At 49.6% G+C, this 19,253-nt stretch overlaps 1 protein-coding gene across 3 annotated transcripts in view; it reads right to left on the bottom strand.

Annotated features, from left to right (window-relative positions):
- Positions 1-19,253, bottom strand: part of DTNBP1 (dystrobrevin binding protein 1) — a 145,175-nt gene that overhangs the window by 6,139 nt on the left and 119,783 nt on the right. For 2 of the 3 annotated variants that reach the window (XM_051855833.2, XM_070074381.1), the window contains one exon: positions 7,018-7,173. The exons of the other annotated variant lie outside the window; for it this stretch is intronic. In XM_051855833.2, coding sequence (XP_051711793.1) covers positions 7,018-7,173 — 156 coding nt within the window. The remainder of the gene's footprint in view (positions 1-7,017; positions 7,174-19,253) is intronic. 3 annotated transcript variants of the gene reach the window in all.

The following is a 19,253-nucleotide window of genomic DNA, read 5'->3' as shown; positions in this document are numbered from 1 at the left end:
GTCTGGCGCAGCAGTTAAGACACAACTTGGGACATTTGCATCCGTATCAGAGTTTAAGCCCTGGATCTGCTTCTAGCTTCCTGCTAACATGCATCCTGGGAGGCAGGTGGTGATAGTTAAGTACTTGGTTCCTAGCCACTGTGTCAGAGACCTGAACTCAGGACGGCTCCTGGCTTCAGCCTGGCCCAGCCCCAGCTGTAGCGGGCACTGGGTGAGTGAACAGCAGGTAGTGGCTTGCTCACTCTCTTTGCCTTTGAAATAAACAAGAATAAATTTTTAGGGGCTGGCACTGTTGCACAGTGTGTTAAGGCCCTGGCCTAAAGCACCAGGATCTCATATGGGCGCTGGTTTGAGACCCGGCTGCTCCACTTCCGATCCAGCTCTCTGCTATGGCTTGGGAAAGCAGTAGAAGATGGCCCAAGTCCTGGAGGCCCTGCACTCACGTGGGAGACCTGGAAAGGCTCCTGGCTTCGGATCAGCGCAGCTCCAGCCATTGCGGCCAATTGGGAGGTGAATCATCAGATGGGAGACCTCTCTCTCTCTGCCTCTCTTCTGTCTAACTCTGACTTTTGAATAAATAAATAAATCTTTAAAAAAAAAGGAATAAATTTTTAAACACAGAGAAATGTCCAAAGAAAGCAAAACTACAGAAATCCATCACTATAGGGAACTCAAAAGTTGATTCCTTAGGGAGAAAAACACTTAGAAATGAGTAAGTTCTGGGTAGGATTCATCAGGACTAGAGATGAGAGGCACAAATTACTGAGGTTTACAGTGCCAAAGGAAATCTGGCCACAAAGTACAGCAAAGGCAGTAGAAGCTCTATGGGCAATTTATGCCAGTCAATTTGACAATTCCATGGAAATTCTGCCTAAATGAACAAGCAATAATCTCTGTAGCCATCAGAAAACAGGTACCTCTTCAAGCAAAGTCCCAGGGCCGGCACTATGACACAGGTTAATCCCCTTTGCGGCGCCAGCATCCCAATGGGCGCCGGTTCGAGTCCCAGCTGCTCCTCTCCTGATCCAGCTCTCTGCTATGGCCTGGGAAAGCAGTGGAAGACGGCCCAAGTGCTTGGGCCCCTGCACCCAGTATGGGAGACCCGAAGAAGCTCCTGGCTCCTGGCTTTAGATCGGCCCAACTCTGGCCATTGTGGCTGTTTGGGGAGTGAAACAGCGGATGGCAGACCTTTCTCTTTCTCTCTCTCTCTCTCTCCCCGTCTCACTGTCCGTAATTTTAGCTCTCAAATTAATAATAAAATCTTAAAAAAACAAAAAACGCAGAAGTCCCTGGTCCCAGACAGGGCCTGAGGCCAGCTCTAGCCCCTCAGAAATGAACGCTGAGCGAAGCGCACTCATGAACCACCTGGTGCCCTACGAGGCCGACTCTCCCTCAGTCTAGAAACTCAGTGCGGCTGATTTCAAACTCTGGACGAAGACCTTGAAAGCTCGACATTTACACACTTACACACATTCCAAAAGCACAAAGAGCCAAAAACAGCCGTGGCAAGTCTGAAGAAGACAGAATGTAGGCTGGTTCAGAGAGGCAGCGGCCGGGCAGCGGCTCCAGCAGGCAGTGAGACTCGGCCGTCACAGGCCGTCGTTGCCTCTGTGGCCACTCAGGCAAGGTCACTCCTGCTGCCGTGTCCTGCGTCCCCGGCCACTGCTCACTGGATGTCAGGAGCACGCCCTTACCACAGCCATGGCACGGTGTCCCCAGCCGAGAACCGTGGCCAGAGGAGCAAGGCAGCATGGATTTCAGTCTGGTACAGACACCAGGAGAATGGAACTGACAACAGCCTTGGAACGTCTCGGAGGGAGAAGACTTGGAGACAGAAGGCAGATTCTGGAGGGAAGACAGACTGCTACCTCTGTGGGAAACAGCACCATGCACCCCTGCCCCAGGACACATCACCTGGCCGTGGGCTGCAGTGCCACGCAGACCTTTCAGAATACAACACAGCTCAATGTCCTTATGATTTCGAGCCAAGGATTTCTTAAGACATGGACGCACAAGTCATAAACAATAAAACGGATAAACCCAATGGCCTTAAACCCAAAGACCACTCTCGAATACGTAATGAGATGCCAAATGCTGAAAAGAAGTTACCGATGTCAGATACACTCAGCAGTGATTAATATGTACCAGCAAAAATCAATCAAGGGCGACAAGCAGAAAATGAGCTATCAAGGACATTAAAACCCAAACAGACAAAAACATTTAAGATCTTACACTACCAAGTGTTGGCAAAGACGTCAGAACACGCACACAGGACTAGGAGACTGTGAGACAAGCAACGTGCAGCCTCCCGGGAAACTAAAGACACACATGTCACAGGGGCCCTGCAGATGGCCAGCAGACTTGCACGTCATGAGCAGTAATGAAGGACACACGTGTCGTCTGACCAGTGGCTGTCCTGAAGAAGAGTTTCTCGGTGCGTCCCCCCAGGCCAGCTGCCTCAGTATCACCTGGGGCCTGCTGACATGGCAAACGCTCAGGCTCCACCCCAGACCGCACTGCCAGACGCCCTGGGCCCCAGTCCCTGTGTGAGCAGGCCCCTGGGGCAGGTGAGGCCTCCGTCCAGCGACTCTCGCATGTGTGTTCAGACAGAACGCCAGTGTACACCAGCACTGCTTACAGTCTTTTTTTTTTTTTTTAAGATTTGTTTATTTGAAAGACAAAGTCACAGAGGTAGAGACAGAGAGAGGTCTGCCACCCGCTGGTTCACTCCCCAGATGGCTGCAACCACTGGAGCTGTGCCGACCTGGAACCAGGAGCCAGGAGCCAGGAGCCTCCTCCGGTCTCCCATGTGAATGCGGGGGCCCAAGGACTTGGGCCATCTTCCACTGCTTTCCCAGGCCACAGCAGAGAGCTGGATGGGAAGTGGAGCAGCAGGGACTAGAATCAGCACCCTTATGGGATGCCAGCGCTTCAGGCCAGGGCTTTAACCTGCTGCGCCACAGTGCCGGCCCCCAGCACTGATTACAGTCAAAGGAAACTACCGGAATATCCATCAATGCCATGATGAGTAAAAGATAGTACATTCTTCCAATGGAAATATACGGGAGACTGTAATGAGCACGCCAGGGATGAACGTGCAAAGGTGTGCGGCCGGAAGGCTGTGGAGCAGACTGGGCGCTTGCTCACTTCTGGGGACGTGTGTGCGCACGTGTGCAAAGGCAGCATTTCAGGAGAGTTGCCGTGGGGGTGAGAGGGGGCCTATGGCTGTGCATGGTTTGCTTCTGAGCTGGAGGACAGAGACATGGGCATTTACGGCCCTGACGCCTCTGTGTGCCTGGAATAGTGTATGACACCGTTTAAAGTTCTGAAACAAATACAGTCAAAGTTAACAGGTGCATTACTGTCACTACTTCACTGGATATTTAAAACACTTCCAGACTAAAAGTTCACAGTACTTCTCCACGTTCTAAATACAAGCCTCCTGGGAGATAATCCTACTAGGTTAAGATCGTTAGCTGGCAACCATGTCTTCAGATGTTCTGCACTCTGGAAGGTACCTTCAGACAGTCTGCCTGTCAGTGCAGATGCCTTTTTGCCTATTGCTATCTTGTCTAACTGGACCGCTGACTCTGGCCCCACCTCCTCATTCTCCTCCCAGCCCCTGGGTGACTGTGCAGCATCCAAAGCCAGTCCATCTCTGGCTCTCAAGGGTTCAGCCTGGCTGAGCCACCAGTTCAGCAGAGACCTGACACACAGTTCTGGGGACACAGGGAGCCAGGGAACACAGGTACAGAGCAAGGCGTCTCCGCGGTCATTTACTCATAATGCACTGTCGGGAGCTGCTCTCACACTCAGCATAAAATGAACGCAATAAACAAACGCTTTCCTGAGAAAACGGGAGAGACGTCCCACAGGAGAACAAGCCTGGGCCAGGGTCTCACGGAGCACCGGACTCCGGGTTGGTGGTGCCGAGCCCTCTGTGGGTGCCAGGCTGTCACCCCTGTGCCAGGCTGGCACCCGGCAGTGCCTCTGCTCCCCTCGAGCTGTGACCCCTGCACTGTGGCCACAGGCGTGTCCTCACCCTTGCGGGATAGAACTTCCCTTGCTCCTGTAGGTGAGAGGCACTCCGGCTGCTGTTTCGGAGTTAGGGGGTGAGTTCACAGCTTCACTGTGAGGGGTCCTGCCAAACTAAACTCCCCCGGGGGATGAAGACGCCCCTTTCAGAAGGGGAGACTCGGGCTGAGTGCCGGGGTGGCTGCGAGCGGCTCGTGGGGAGGCCTGGTGACTGTGTGTGCATGTCCCCCCGCTCCCACTGAAGCCGAAAGCTCCGGGCCCGAGGCCTCTGGCTTTCAATGTTTCAAGCCACAGACAGTGGCAGCAGGCTCCTGGCTCTTTTTCTTACCTTAATGAGCCAAACGCTTTGTTGAAACTTGAAGAAAACTACTCTTGAGATGCTCCAAACCACAAAACTACCACTTCGCACTGAACGGTGGCTGGCAGACACGTGCCGCGGCATGCCTCTGTCCTGGCAGCCTCAAGGAAGAGTCTCCCACAGTGCACGGCCCAGCCCTGCCTCCAGGGCTCACCCGACAGAGCACTTGGCCCTGCCAAGTCCGTGCGCCTCCCCGTGAGGATGGCGCTGCCTAGGAGGCACTCCGACCCTGTGTGCCGCCTGTGGCCCTGCGTGAAGCTGAACACAGCCGGGTGGCTGAGCACCCCCGTCCCCTGCCCTCTCCTCCAGCACGCAAGGCGGCGTGGTGTGTCACGGCACTCCGACCTACAGGCTGGCCAAGGCACGTGCGACCCTGCGCACTGCATGTTTGTGTCCCCCAAAACTCACCGCTGGTGCCCAAGGCCTCAGCACGAGGCTGTGTGGAGGAGGGCCCTGTGGGAGGCGGTGGACGTGAGCCAAGGACACGCGCCCAACTCTTGCGAGGGAGAGAGCACAGAGCCCTAGCCCCTCCGGCCGTGTGAGGACACTGTCAGGCAGCCATCTGCAGCCAGGAAAGGCCCTCTCCAGACACCCACACCACGCTGACACCCTGAGCTCAGCCTCAGGCACCAGGGCCTGGTCACCCAGCGCACGGCATCCTGTTACGTCGGCCCACCTAGGGTGGTGTCTGTCTCAGCTCCTGCCCCAAACAGGATGGAAGTCCCTGCAGCAAACTGCCATTCCTCCCCAAGGCACAGGGACACCGCTCTCTACGTGGCATTTTGGACTCACCCCACTAACTCAGAAACGGCAGCTGCTGCCCCCAAAGAGACCCCCAGCCTGACTCTGCCAGGTGGGGGTGGACTCAGATCAGCAGGCTGCAGAAGGCCAGAAGCTGACTTGATGCCCAGACATCCACCTTCCACTCTGAGCTATGCACCTGGGGCTATGCGAGCATCCTCCGGGGTACTGACTGCATCCGCTACAGACAGCTTTCTCTACATTATCCCCTTCCTTGCTCTCTCCTGGAAAAGGACATGGAATCAGACAACATGGAAGGAACACAGCAAGGATGAGACACACGGGGGAGTGTGGGGGCCCAGTGAGCCAGGGAAAGGGACAAGGACAGATTCGGGGAGGGGCTTTCCGGGAGGTGACAGGATGCCCACGAGTACAGGAGGGCAGGGAAATGGGGAGCCCTGTCCTGGGTCCTGCTCCCAGCCCGCAGGGTGTGGGGAGTAAGCCAACAGCACAGCCCAACACTGCCGCTCCGCCCATGCTGTCTGCTCCTCCCCTGGCCACCAGCTCCTTGGGAAAGAGGCCAGAGGAGGGAATCCGCTGTTGTCTGCTGGTTTCTGCACCAAGATGCTCCTCACAGCACCGCTCACAGAGGTGAAGGGGCTAAGTGCTCAGCTGCCCCTTGGGTCTGCGGCTCCACATCTGCCGAGCCGGCCCTGAGGCCCGGGGCAGCTGCGCCTGCACTGAGCGCCTGCAGATTCTTCCCTTGCCTACTCCCTAAACAACACAGGGCAGCGACTCTTCCCACAGTACTTCATCTAGAGATGAGTTCAAGCATGCAGGACAATACGGGAGGGGCTCGAGTCCCTGCGGATTCTGGTCCTGGAACCAAATCTCCCCGGAGACAGCGAGGGACAGCTGTCCATTAGGATACATCTGAGAGAAGATACAGCCTTAAAACCACTGTCAGGGAGGGAGCCCCACATATCATCAGGAAACACTAGATACAAAGCTGTGTGTTTGAGGGGCCTTTCAAAAGTTTGTGGAAAAATGGGGTTTATTCTGGTGCAAAAAACTTTGAAATCCGCGCATAATTTTTTCATAATATGCACTTTTCACGAACTTTTTTGAAAATCTTTCATATGCATGGACCTCAACATTTTTGTACCAAAATAAGCGTATCTTTTTTGTAAAGATTTATTTATTTATTTGAGAGGCAGAGTAAGAGACAGAAGGAGAGACAGAGAGAAAGGTCTTCCATCTGCTGAACAGTGGAACCACTCCCCAAATGGCTACAGCAGCTGGAGCTGGGCTAATCCGGAGCCAGGAGCCAGGAGCTTCTCCAGGGTCTCCCACACAGGTGCAGGGGCCAAGAACTTAGGCCACCTTCTACTGCTTTCCCAGGCCAAAGCAGGGCTCTGGATCAGAACAGGAGCAGCCGGGACTAGAACCAGCACCCACAGGATGCCAGCGCTGCAGGTAGACTTGGTCCACTATGGCACAGTACCAGCCCCTAAGCTCATCTTTCTTCAATTCCATCTTCTAAAAATCTCTGAGGCCCCCTCTTACTGTGCTGGCGACAGTGGTGTAAGCAAACTCATGCACACAGGCTGGAAAGACCATGCTGACACAGGAACAGGGGTCAGGGGTCAGCCTGTGCTCTAACAGAACGGACTACCTTACGGGGAACGTCTCATCTTTCTTACTAAAAATTTTTTTCCAAGTTTTCTGTAACATAATTTGTAATTTTTAAATGGAGGCTTTTTTTTTTTTTTTTTTTTTTTTTTAAAAAGGGTCTTCAGCTAGAGCCTGGAACTACAGTGAGGCAAAGGGAAGACCAAGGCAGGGCCGCACGCACACTGAATCCTGGGCCCGCCCCGGCTCACCCCGGCGCTCTGCGATGTGCAGGTGCCCCGTGGACAGGTACTGCTCCATGTCCTGCTGGAAGGCTTCCTCGAAGAACTTCTGCCGCTCCTTCAGCCTCGTCTGCTGGGCGTGCTCCATGGCCAGGACCTTCTGCGTGTGCTCTGCATCCAGGTCAGCTAGGGAAGTGAATGACAGGCTTAGCTCGGCAAAGGGGCTGAGAGGGAACACGGCACGGCTACCCTCTGCCGAGCCTGGGCTGGCCCTGCTGCACCTGCTGTGCTTCTCCCTGTCACTGTTCCAGGGCCCCTGGAGCCACACCTTCGCTGGGGGCCCTCCCACCGGCATCCCCCACTGCTGTGTGACACCCAGTGGCTCGCCCTTCAGAAGCAGCTCTCCAGGAGCCCCGCAGCTGGCCAGGAGCAATCTGCCCCCACATCCCGGCACTCACACGTCTGCAGCTGACTTGCAGGTTTCAGTACAACAGGAAAAGACGTGGGGTTCTGGGCACTGGGACTACATACTACTCCTTTTAATGTTCCGTCCCCCAGCTCAGCGCCAGGCACAGTGAGCACCCAGCAAATGCTGAGCGATGGAACATTACGTAGCCCTGAAAGGGAAAGAAATCCTTACGCACGCTACAGCTGAGGACACTGTGGTAAGAGAAGTCATCTAGGGGCTGGCGCTGTGGTATAGTGGGTAAAGCTGGCACCTGCTCCGGTGCCGGCATGCCACAGGGCACCTGTTCCGGCGCCAGCTGCTCCACTTCCAATGCAGCTGCCTGTCAATGTGCTGTGAAGGCAGCAGAGGACGGCTCAGGTGCTCGGGCCCTGGCTGCTGTGGCCACCTGGGGAGTGAACCAGCAGATGATCTCTTTCTCTTTCTCTTTCTCTTTCTCTTTCTCTTTCTCTTTCTCTTTCTCTTTCTCTTCTCTTTCTCTCTCTCTCTCTCTCTCTCTCTCTCTCTCTCTCTCTCTTTCCTCCTTTCTCCCTCTGCCTCTCCATCTCTTTAAAATAAATAAACATTAAAAAAAAGGCGGGGGTGGATCCTAAAATTCCCTTGGGGGGAAATACAAATACTGTGTGATTCTGCTTATATGAGGGAGGACCCAGCGCAGGCAAATTCAGACAGTTTGGGGTGGGGGGAGGGGACAAGGAGAGTTGATGTTTAAGGGGTCTGGAGTTTCAATTTTTTTTTTTAAAAGAACTGTATTATTTATTTCTTTTTTAGCTACTTGAAAGGCAGACACACTCACAGAGAAGAAAAGAGAGAAATCTTTCACCTATTGGTTCACTCCCCAAATGCCTGCAACAGGTGGGTAGGCCAGCCTGAAGCCAAGAGACAAGAACCCAATCTACGTCTTCCACATGGGCAGCAGGGACCAAATCACTTGAGCCATCATCCTCTGCTTTCCTGGGTGCACATCAGCAAGAAGCTGGAATTGGAAGTGGAGCTGAGACTTTAACCCAGGCAGCTCTAATCGGGATGCAGATGTCACAGGTAGTGTCGTCGGCATTTTTCCCCTTAGATTTTTATTTTTATTTACTTATTTAAAGGGCATAGGTGGGGTGAGGGATATCTTCCATCTGCTGGTTCATTCCCTAGAATGCCCCTGAGGGCTGGGGCCCCCGCCCTGAAGTCAGGAGCCAGGAACTCCACTTTGGTCTCCCACTGGGGTGGCAGGATCTACTGCCTCCCAGACACATTATCGAGGACCTGAAACAGTGCTCCAGTGTGGGATGTGGGTAGCCCCGGAGTCTGGGTTCTGTAAGATGAAAGGCATCTTGGAGATGGATGGTGGTGATGATCATGCAACATCATGAATGTACTTAATGTCAATACACCGGAAACATGTAAATGGTCAATATGGCGCATTTTATGTTATGTGCATTTTACCACAATAAAAAAAATGGGGATAAAAAGCCATCACCTATATTACAAATGTCCAGCTTTGGCTTTGCAATTTATTAACCAGGTAACCTAAGTCGGCTAACCCATCTTATCTGAAAATTTGGCATAGAAATATGAACCCAACATTGATAAGAAACTTCCAGGAAATATTGCGAAAGAACATGATAATTAAAGTGAGCAGAGTCCTCCACCGCAGGCCCCAGTCGGTAAAGGTCAGCAAAGACTACTGACACAGGAAGCTGAAGTTCACTAGCCAATCGATCTTTCCTGCGGCTTTAACCCTTCCTCACGGCACGCACCAAGAAAAGAAAAACCAAAATCGGCCAGACAGTGCTCACCACTGTGCACCAGCACCGGTCAGGGTTCCATCGACGTTTGCTAGCGCTCATCACTCTGCAGCGCCTGGGGCACGAGGGCAGGACAGGCCCCAGAGCTCTGCGCCCGCACAGCTCAGGCTGTGATGGCGGAGGCCCCACAGCACAGCCGACTTCACCTTGGGGGGCTTCTGGAGAACCTGCCCTAACCAGGCTCTCTGAGGGGACGAGAGAGGGACTCGACACAAGGTCATTTTCTGTGGCCGGCTTCAACGACGGGGAAGCCGCGAGGCAGGGTAGGCACGTGGCATCTGGCAGCTGAGAGTGGCCCCAGCGGCAGCCAGGAGGGCACGGGCTCTGTGAGGCCCTGGGCCGAGAGGCCCGTCCCACAGGGCCCGCACCAGCGTCTACCGACGGAGCTGACAACCTGTGTGAGGGGCACGAGATCGACGAACATTCTTCAAAACTGCATCAAGTTCATCTCAGGAACACCTTCAAGCTTCTCGACAAACTAAGCTTTACTACGAAGCCGGCAGGAAAACAGGGAGGAGCTGTGTGGTGGAGGGAGCCAGGCCCGTCTCTGCCAACAGTGAGGGCAACCTCTTCAAGCCAAAGTGTGAAGAGAATGAGAAGGACTTACACAGGGCTAAACATTCTAGTAACCTCCAAATCCCTCAAATACATAAGTGCATATTATACTTGTTTCATTCAAGGCAGATAAAAATAAGAATAAACCTCAACATTGGTAACTGATGTATTTTTAATCAGATGTCTTTATACTGAGTTAGAGAATTCTGTGATACTAAAATACACGTGACAAGATCAAGAAAGACCTATGAAATTTGTATATCCTTAAACGGATTTCTAAATGTAAACGAGTATCTTAGCAGGCTGTGAAGTTACATGACCACTGTAAGGCCATGCTAAATTCTGTCACTGTGACAAAATTTTAAAAATTGGGACTTACTAATTCTCCTATGCTTCTAATTATTTGAACTTATTTAGAAGAGTGTTTTGCTTCTTTTTCTTAAAGCATTTTAACTATTTTATGGGTCGGGAGAAGAGAGTGAGTGAGTGTGAGAGAGTGTGTGTGTGTGTGTGAGTGAGTGAGCCATTCATTCACTGAGGGACATCTGGGCTGTTTACAACTTCTGGCTACTATAAATACAGTCTGTACAAATGTTTGTTTATGAGTTCCTGCCTGAAAACAAATCACTTCTCTGGGACAAATGTCCAAGAGTGCCACTGTTGAGTCCTTGGGTAATTTTACTGTTCCAGTTCTGAATGGGCTGACCACACTGCTTTGCAGAGTGGCCATTCCACACACACCCCATGGTCAGCGTGTGAACGGGCCAGCTCTCTGCACCCAGGCAGCGCTCGGCGGGGCCTACTAATTGCACAGCAGACTGCCTCCTTCCTCAGAACAGGCATGTTGTGCAGTGTCTGTGATAACGCCCGTTTCAAACAACACTGGAGACTGCGTCCACTTCCCTTCCTGGTCTAATTTTCTCTACATCTGGGTTTAGTAAAATATATTTAACTTCAGAAAAACTTTAATCTGAAACTGAGAACTTGTTAGATGACAACAAAATATACAGGATTTCCTTCCAACTTGAAGACCCATCTCTCTGTAGCTTTACCACTTCACAGTTACCTTAAATTAGCTTTCACAATAAGGCATGTTCATCTGTTTTGTATCTTCCCGACCTCCTGCCTCTACCTTAACAAATGGATAAACTGTCTCAGATTTGGACCACAAAAATACCTTCAAGTAATATTTTCCAAGAATAGGAGCTTTTTAAGCTGTAGTTTTAAAATATCAACTTCTGTGCCTTTCACTTCTATAGCTTCCCCAAGTTTTATAATCCAGCCTTCATCCATAACTGGCTTCCAAGATACATAATTATCTTACAGCACATAGTATTTCTTTGAGTACTCCAAAGTAGTTCAGAGCCCTTGCTCCTCAGAACTGGCACTTGGAGAATTCTGTGTACACTAAAGCTGATACATTTTTAAAAGAAAGTCAAATGACTTTTTTACAGAAGGCTTCTATACCCTCCATCCAGCATACACGCCTCCCTACACACATTTATCAAGCATCAAACACACTAATTTCTCCCATATGCAGCTAAGAAAGGCTAAGCCTTACCTAAAGCACTGTGGTTTGGACGAGTGGCAGGATCCGGACCTCCAGCAGGGGTAACGTTTACACAACAAAGGAGGCACAGCAACTCCCAGCTGAGGGCCCAGGAGCAGCGAAGGCAAGGCTGTTTCCGAGTCCCTGTCACAGGAAACACGGTTCTGCTATACGCGTTTCCACCAACTACCCTGAAGTATCTGGAGGATCAGCCAAACACAGGCTGCAGACACACAGTGTATAGGAGAAGCTTTGCCAAACATAGTCAGAGGATGCTCCATGTACCTCAGCTGCTGCGGGCGGGATGCAGCACTCTGCAGACTTCTGATGGCCCCAGGGCTGCACACGCCTTGGGTCTGGGCAAACCATCAGCCCTGCAGACCTTAGAGGTCCCATCGGTAAAAGAAGGGGGTTGGATGACGCAAACAAGGTCATTTCCAGTTCCTGATTCTGTTTTTACTTTAGGTTGGGACAGGAAGGAGTAATCCCAAATCCTGTTTGTTTTTTAGTAAACAGGTAACAGATTAGCATTAAGAAATTTAAGACCATGACAATTCAAGAGAATTAGATTTAATTATTAACAAAAACGTGAGCATATATTTTTGCATTCATTTCCCTGGTAATTTCATTGCTTAACGAATGAGTGGAAGCGAACAGTTTAAGATTAATGAGAAGTGAGAAGCAGCCTCACTCTTTGGTGGGAGGCTTCCTCACCTGTTCACAGTTCATGAGCTCAATGTGGGAGCTTAACAGGAAGCTTGGGGACTGCACCAAGACTGTACTCCCTGCAGGGGACCAACAGGCAAGTCAGTGGATAAAAGGATTTGGATTGAAAGAATGGTTCATTGTGCATTGCAGCACAGTAGGTTAAGCCTCCGCCTGTGATGGTCCCATTCCACATCTGAGTGCTGGGTTGAGTCCTGGCTGCTCCGCTTTCAATCTAGCTTCCCGCTAATGCATCTTGGGAGGCGGGAGTAGCTCAAGTGCTTGGGCCCCTGCCACCCATGTGGGAGACTCACATGGAGTTTCTGGCTCATGGCTTTGGCCTGGGCCAGACCCAGCTGTTGTGGGCATTCAGGGAGTCCTCTCTCTGTCTCTGCCTTTCAAGTAGATGAAAGTAAGTCTTTTTAAAATTGTTTTTAAAGATTTTATTATTTATTTGAAAGGCAGAGTTACAGAGAGGGAGAAGGAGAGACACACACTGGTTCACTTGCCAAATGGCCACAATGGCCAGGCCTAAACCAGACCAAAGACAGGAGCCAGGAGCTTCATCTGGGTCTCCCAAGTGGGTACTGGGGCACAAGCACTTGAGCCATCTTCTGCTGTTTTCCCATGCACATCAGTAGCGAGCTGGATGGGAAGTGGAACGGCAGACTTGAACCGGCACCTGTTATGGTATGCTGCACTAGAGGTGGACGTTTAACCCACTAAGTCACAGGGCCAGCCCTGAAAATAAGTCTTTTGTAAAAGGGTGGTTCAATTCTATCCAAAAACTATTCTGAGATATGTTGACAAAATATGTTTACCAAAACAACATAACCAAGAGTCTATCATGTACTCCATTCTCCAATGGTCCCAACCCCATTCCCTCGCCTCATCTCTCTTCCCCCATCCTCCTTTTTTGGTAAGATTTAAAAAACATTTTTTAAAGACTTATTTATTTGAAAGTCAGAGTTATACAGATAGAGACAAATAGAGAGATCTTCTATCTTCTGATTCACTTCCCAGATGGCCACAATGGCCAGGGCTGAACCAAGCCAGAGCCAGGAGCCAGGAGCTTCTTCTGGGTCTCCCAGGCGGCTGGCAGGGGCCCAAGTACTTGAGCCATCTTTTGCTGCTCTTCCTAGGCCATTAGCAGGATCAGTAGTGGAAAAGCAGGGGCACAAATTGGCCCCCATATGGGATGCATGCCACAACATTAAAACTCTAGGTTAATAGCTTTGTGTTCCAGATATTCAGACAACAACCACGTTTCATAGAATTTTAAAGCCATATCTGTTACCTTCTTGATTTTAACCTACAGTATTGACCTGTTCATTAACAATAACTTGGGAAAGAACTGGGACAAGTTTAGATCACTACAAATTTTGATTTTTTTATTTTTATTTTTTTTTTGACAGGCAGAGTTAGACAGTGAGAGAGAGAGAGACAGAGAATTACAGACAGTGAGAGAGAGACAGTGAGAAAGGTCTTCCTTCCATTGGTTCACTCCCCTAATGGCCGCTACGGCTGGTGCTGCGCTGATCCGAAGCCAGGAGCTGGGTGCTTCCTCCCGGTCTCCCATGCAGGTGCAGGGCCCAAGCACTTGGGCCATCCTCCGCTGCCCTTCTGGGCCACAGCAGAGAGCTGGACTGGAAGAGGAGCAACCAGGACTAGTACCCGGTGCCCCAACCAGGATTAGAACCCGGGGTGCCGGCACCGCAGGCAGAGGATTAGCCAAGTGAGCCACAGCGCCGGCCCAAATTCCGATTTTTTAAATGCTGCCTGAAAGACTCTAGAAGAAGTATGAACCAACTGCTGTGTCTCTGGGTGAAAATGGGTCTCAGACATAGAAGGCCACAGGTTTTCAACATGTAGCAGCACCAGCGTCACCTAGAGGGCTATGGGTCAAAGAAGGCACATTGCTAACCAAGGTGAGGCCCAGGCCAGCCCTGGCACCAGACTCAGAGGACACTGCACTGGATGAACTATACGTCTGTACACCCAGTATGCAAATATTTATAGAGTGGGGAAAAAAATAAAATGGGATGCTAGCACAATTCATGGAAATGACAAAAATATCTCCTTAACTCTTCAAAATACCTGTGAAATCATCCAAAAAGGAAAAGTTCTAGCAGCCACTAAAATACATAACCATAAACTGCCACCCGCTTTGGTCAGCCCGCTGTAGTCAGCCCCGTGGCAGGCACGAGCCCAGGGTGCACGCACTCCAACCCCCACTGTCCGGCACCCGCTACCGCCCCTCCCCTGACTCAGGACCTCACCAGCAGGATTCTTGTCCTGTTTCCAGACACAGCTTAGGGAGGCTCTCACTCTGCCTCCATTCAGACATGCGTGTATAAAATCACACTTCTATTTAAAACTGACAGACAAAACTCTAGCAAATACAAACTTTGAGAAGAGAAGAAAACACATACACACACCCCCAAAGCCAGCATGGAAAACAGGGTCTTCTGACAGAGGTGAGAGATGCAGCACCTATTCCCAAATCATGTGCCAAACACTTTAGTGAATAACTGATTTAAAATTACCCATGTTCCAGAAATTAACACAACAAATGAAATTATTACCTGTCAGAGTCTGACGGAGATACTGAAATTATTTCACACTCTCAAAGACCATGGGCTATGAAAAAGGATGGAAAGCTGTTCAGATTTTCCTAGTGATTCTGAAATCAGAAGTTGATCATATATTAAGAACAGCACATTTGATACTAGGGAGCATAGCCTTGTCAGATATTAGAACTCCTTTGTAAGACAATAATTTTAACACTGTACAGAACAGAGAGAGATGGCGAGATCCCTGCAGTGGATCATCTCCTGAACCGGCATAATGAAGTATGTGCCACAGACAGATGAGCAAATAAAGAATTCTGTAGCAACACTACTGTGACAACTAGTCAGCCATTTAGAAAGTCAATTCACAAGAATTAAGAGTTGAATGCAAAAACTGAAATAGGACAAAAGAAAACAAATTAAACCAAATTGAATCTTTCAACTCAGGGATCTTACATGCTATTGAAGAGATCAGCAAATATTAACAGATTCTATGTAACATGAACACTAACTATGCAATACTCTGCTTTTCGTAAGATTTATTTTATTTATTTGAAAGGCAGAAAGAGAAAGAGCGAGAAAGACAGAGATCTTCCATCTGCTGGTTCACACCCCAAATGGCTGCAACAGGAGCCAAGAACTGCATCAGGGTCTCCCACTTGTGCTTTCCCAGGCACATTAGCAGGGAACTGGATCAGCAGTGAAATAGCCAGGCCTTGAACCAGAGCACTCTGATAACGGGATTCTGGCTTTGCAGGCAGTGGCTTAACCTGTTGCACCATAATGCCAGCTCCTCAATATCTTTTTTTTTTTTTTTTTATTTCATTTACTTGAAAGGCAGAATGAGACAAAGAGAGAAAGAGAGAGAGAGAAAGAGAGAGAGAGTCCATTGTTGACTCCCCAAATACCTGCAGCAGCTCTAGGGCTGGGCCGGGCTGAAGCCAGGAGCCAGAGCTCCCACTCCACAAGGGTGGGAGGGATCCAAAAACTTGAGCCAGGTGGCCGGCATTGTGGTGTAGTGGGTAAGGCCACCTCCTGAAATGCTAGCATCCAATATGGGTGCTGGTGCCTGTCCTGGCTGCTCTACTTCTGGTCCAGCTGCCTGTTAGTAGCCTAAGAAAGGCAGCAGAGGATGGTCCAAGTGTTTGGGTCCCTGCTGCCCATGTGGGAGACCTGGATGAAGCTTCTGGATCCTAGCTTCAGCCTGGTCCAGGCCTGGTCACTGCGACCATCTGGTGAGTGGACCAGTGGATGGAATCTCTCTGTTTCTCCCCCTCTCTCGTAGCTCTTCACATAAATAAATAAAATCTTAAAAACAAACAAAAAAACCTTGAGCTATCTATCACCTGCTGCCTTCCAAGGTGTGCATCGGCAGGAAGCCAGATCAGAAGAGGAGCAGCTGGAACTTGAACGAGCTCTCCAATATGGCATACAAGTGGCGGTTTAACCCACTGCCGCACAAAACCTTCCCCAAATACTCCTGAATATTTTTAAAAAATACAATCAAAAGGGAAATGCATATTAAGAAAATAGTTGCCACCAAGTGGCAAAAGACTAATATTTCTACTAAAGTAGGAAGTAAAACAAAACTCTAGGGAAAAAAAATAAGACCCCCAATAGAATCATTTCAATAGAAAAAAATGGACAATTCAGAGAAGGAAAAAAAACCGTTCAGTCCTGTGTATCACTAAAAATGAAGTCACAGTTTTGGTCTATTATTTAGTACCTATATAACTATATCTACTATGTCTATCTAACACAGTATCACATACTGGCCAATATATGACACTAGCAAGAGGGAGGTGAAATACATAAGCATAAGCAATAAGAAGACTCTGCCTTGCAAATAAATAAATACATTTAAAAAAAAAAAAACAACGGCAAGTTCGCACCATGGGTGAAAACCCACCTAGATCCCGCTTCTGAAACTATATCCTAAGGGTACAATGGAAAGGACTAGAAAGGAGCTATGTGCGTAAATAAACTCGTCTGTATTAAATGACATGTCCACATGGAGAAATCAAGCAGCCTCCACACCCGCTCGGTACTTTCTGTTCCTAAGTTCTAAATTTAAACAAACAAAAAGCAAAGTTCTTCTTATGTCTTAACATTTGGAAGAAGGAGGGCATTGTCTGCCAACAGGATACGTGTGGGCACAACAGGCAAAACACCGTGCACCTGAGGGTCCGTCCTCAGTGTGTCATAGGGACACATCGCAGTCAAGCAATTCTGTGTCTGTGGCAAAAGTGACGCAGATTGGCTGCTGTTTTATAAAAGCACCTTGGAGCCATCTCCACAAACCTAATGCCATACGCTTGTGCAGAGAGGTGGGGAACAGGAGGGAAAGGGCAGTAAGTCAGGACATCTGAATATAAACATACATCATTCATTTATAAACAGAGACAAATGCCTGGGAAGAGTGATCGGGCATGGTCCAGAAGAGGTTTTGTGACTTGTTTTTTCAATTGTGAGAAAAAACATTTGAGATCTAAAGTTTATCATTTGTTATTCAAACTTGTATGTCAGTGTCTTATCCATGCGAGCACTAGCGACCATGTGACAACCGTAAACTAATTCTGACAGCAAACTCTCACTTCAGAATGGAGAAACACGCATCAGAGGATTTCTCAAGAATCTGATGAGAAACGAGACACAGCCGTAAATACACCACTCACAGTTTTATGCTAAGCCCCCAATCTGAGGGCTTGTAATACGAGCATTTCTACCACGGAAACAAAAAGGAGTTTCTTCTTTTTAAAGAGGACCTGAAATACCAAAGTCCAGACTCTGGCGCCCTGGGCACCTTGGTCTCACCCTCTCAGAGTTGACTCTCCGGTGCTATGCTGCATTATCCATTTTTTGCCCCCAGCATTTTATACTCAGCTTGCTGTGGACCAAGACCAAACCCTGAAAAGTTTCAACAAGAGGCTTTCGGGGGTGGGTGTCCTGGTGTAATGGTTAAGCCCACTGCTTGGGATGCCCACATTCCATGTTGGAACATCAGTTCCCAGTCGCTCTGCTCCCCATCCAGTTTCCTGTCTGAGTGCCTAGGAAAGCAGCAGATGACGGCTCAAGTACTTGGGTCCCTGCCACCCACTTGGGAGACCTGATAGTTTCTGGCTCCTGGCTTTGGCCTGGCCAGATCTGGGTATCGTGGGCATTTGGAGAATGAACCAGCAGATGGGAAATGTCTGCCCTTCCCCACCCCCCCCCCCACCTCCCACTTCTGCCTTTCAAGTAAAGAAATAAATTTTTTAAAACACCCTTCAAAGAAAATCCTTTTAAATCTTCAGAGCCAAGATTCAATTTATTTTTATTTTTATTATTATTATTTTTTTTGGGGGGGGGTTCAGTATCCCAGGGACACCTGTATTTCAACAGGACACTGCAGAATCCAAACACACTTACAAGCTTTGGAAACGAAGCTAGAGAGATGAATCGTTTCACTCTTTTTGGGCAAGGGCTCCTCTGGTCCCTGGGAGACCCGAGCCACACCTGCAGGAGTCAGCTCTGCCTGGCCAGTCCCACTTCCCCTGCAGCCCTGCTCCTGTGCCAACCTAACTACAGACACCTCGGGCCCCACGATCCTCTGTGGAACTCCAGGAAATCAAACTCATGCCTAAGATCTCACACAATGACCCTCAACGTTAATCAGGATCACGCAGGTGTTCTACGTCTTTGGACTTCATCACTGAGAACACTAAAACAGTCACCTTTAGAGAGGCTTCAACTCACTCTGTCTAGATTTCAAATTAAGTAAACCAAAAATTACAATCTGGGACCATGGGTCTCAAAACTTTTCGAGTTTGAAATCTTCCTCACCATTTATTGAGAAAATGTGTGACATCAAATATAGCACTTCAATTTAATCTCCCACAACATGTACACACATTGCCTGCATCTGCAACGCACAACAGTCACCACGTAGGACAGGAAGCTCAACAGGCTTTGGAGCACAGGCTCCTGTTTATCAATGTCCTCCTGGCTCCAGGTGAAACTGGTCCGTCTCTACATGGTCAGTGAGCCAGTGCTCAGATGGAAAGCTGATCCTCCTGGAAACCTCTTTATTTCCAGAAATAGTTACCACCTGCAATTACCAGTTGCTGGCAGATGGGTTTATCAAGGAGTGACAGGAATGCATTAGCATTCAGAAGGCTGGGTTTATCACTGAGTGACAGGAATGCATTAGCATTCAGAAGGCTGGGTTTATCAATGAGTGACAGGAATGCATTAGCATTCAGAAGGCTGGGTTTATCAATGAGTGACAGGAATGCATTAGCATTCAGAAGGCTGCCTCTGCCTCTCCCTTTTCCACCTCTTTGTCTCTTCTCACTGCCAGCTGCTGGTGGACAGACAGGAGCTGTGCCCCCCAGGCAGGGTGGTGGTACGGCTGCAGGGATGGCAAGAGGCAGCCCTCAAGTGGAGCTGCCCCATGGGGGTGGCCTGGGCACAAGTCTGAGTGCTCCTGCTGCCCCGGCAACACGTTCTGAGCTCCCACCACGCTGGGACACGTTGCTTCTCAGACAGAGAAGACAGTCTGCCAGGCTTGCTTTCCTCTAACACTTCTCTGTGGTTAACTGCTGTGAGGATGTAGGGGAAATGGGTAGAGAGACAGAGATGAC

Source organism: Oryctolagus cuniculus, chromosome 5 (genome assembly GCF_964237555.1).
Source record: "Oryctolagus cuniculus chromosome 5, mOryCun1.1, whole genome shotgun sequence".
In the NCBI taxonomy this organism is placed as follows: domain Eukaryota; kingdom Metazoa; phylum Chordata; class Mammalia; order Lagomorpha; family Leporidae; genus Oryctolagus; species Oryctolagus cuniculus.
The sequence above is the reverse complement of the archived record's forward strand: the minus strand, read 5'-3'. Positions and strand labels throughout refer to the sequence as shown.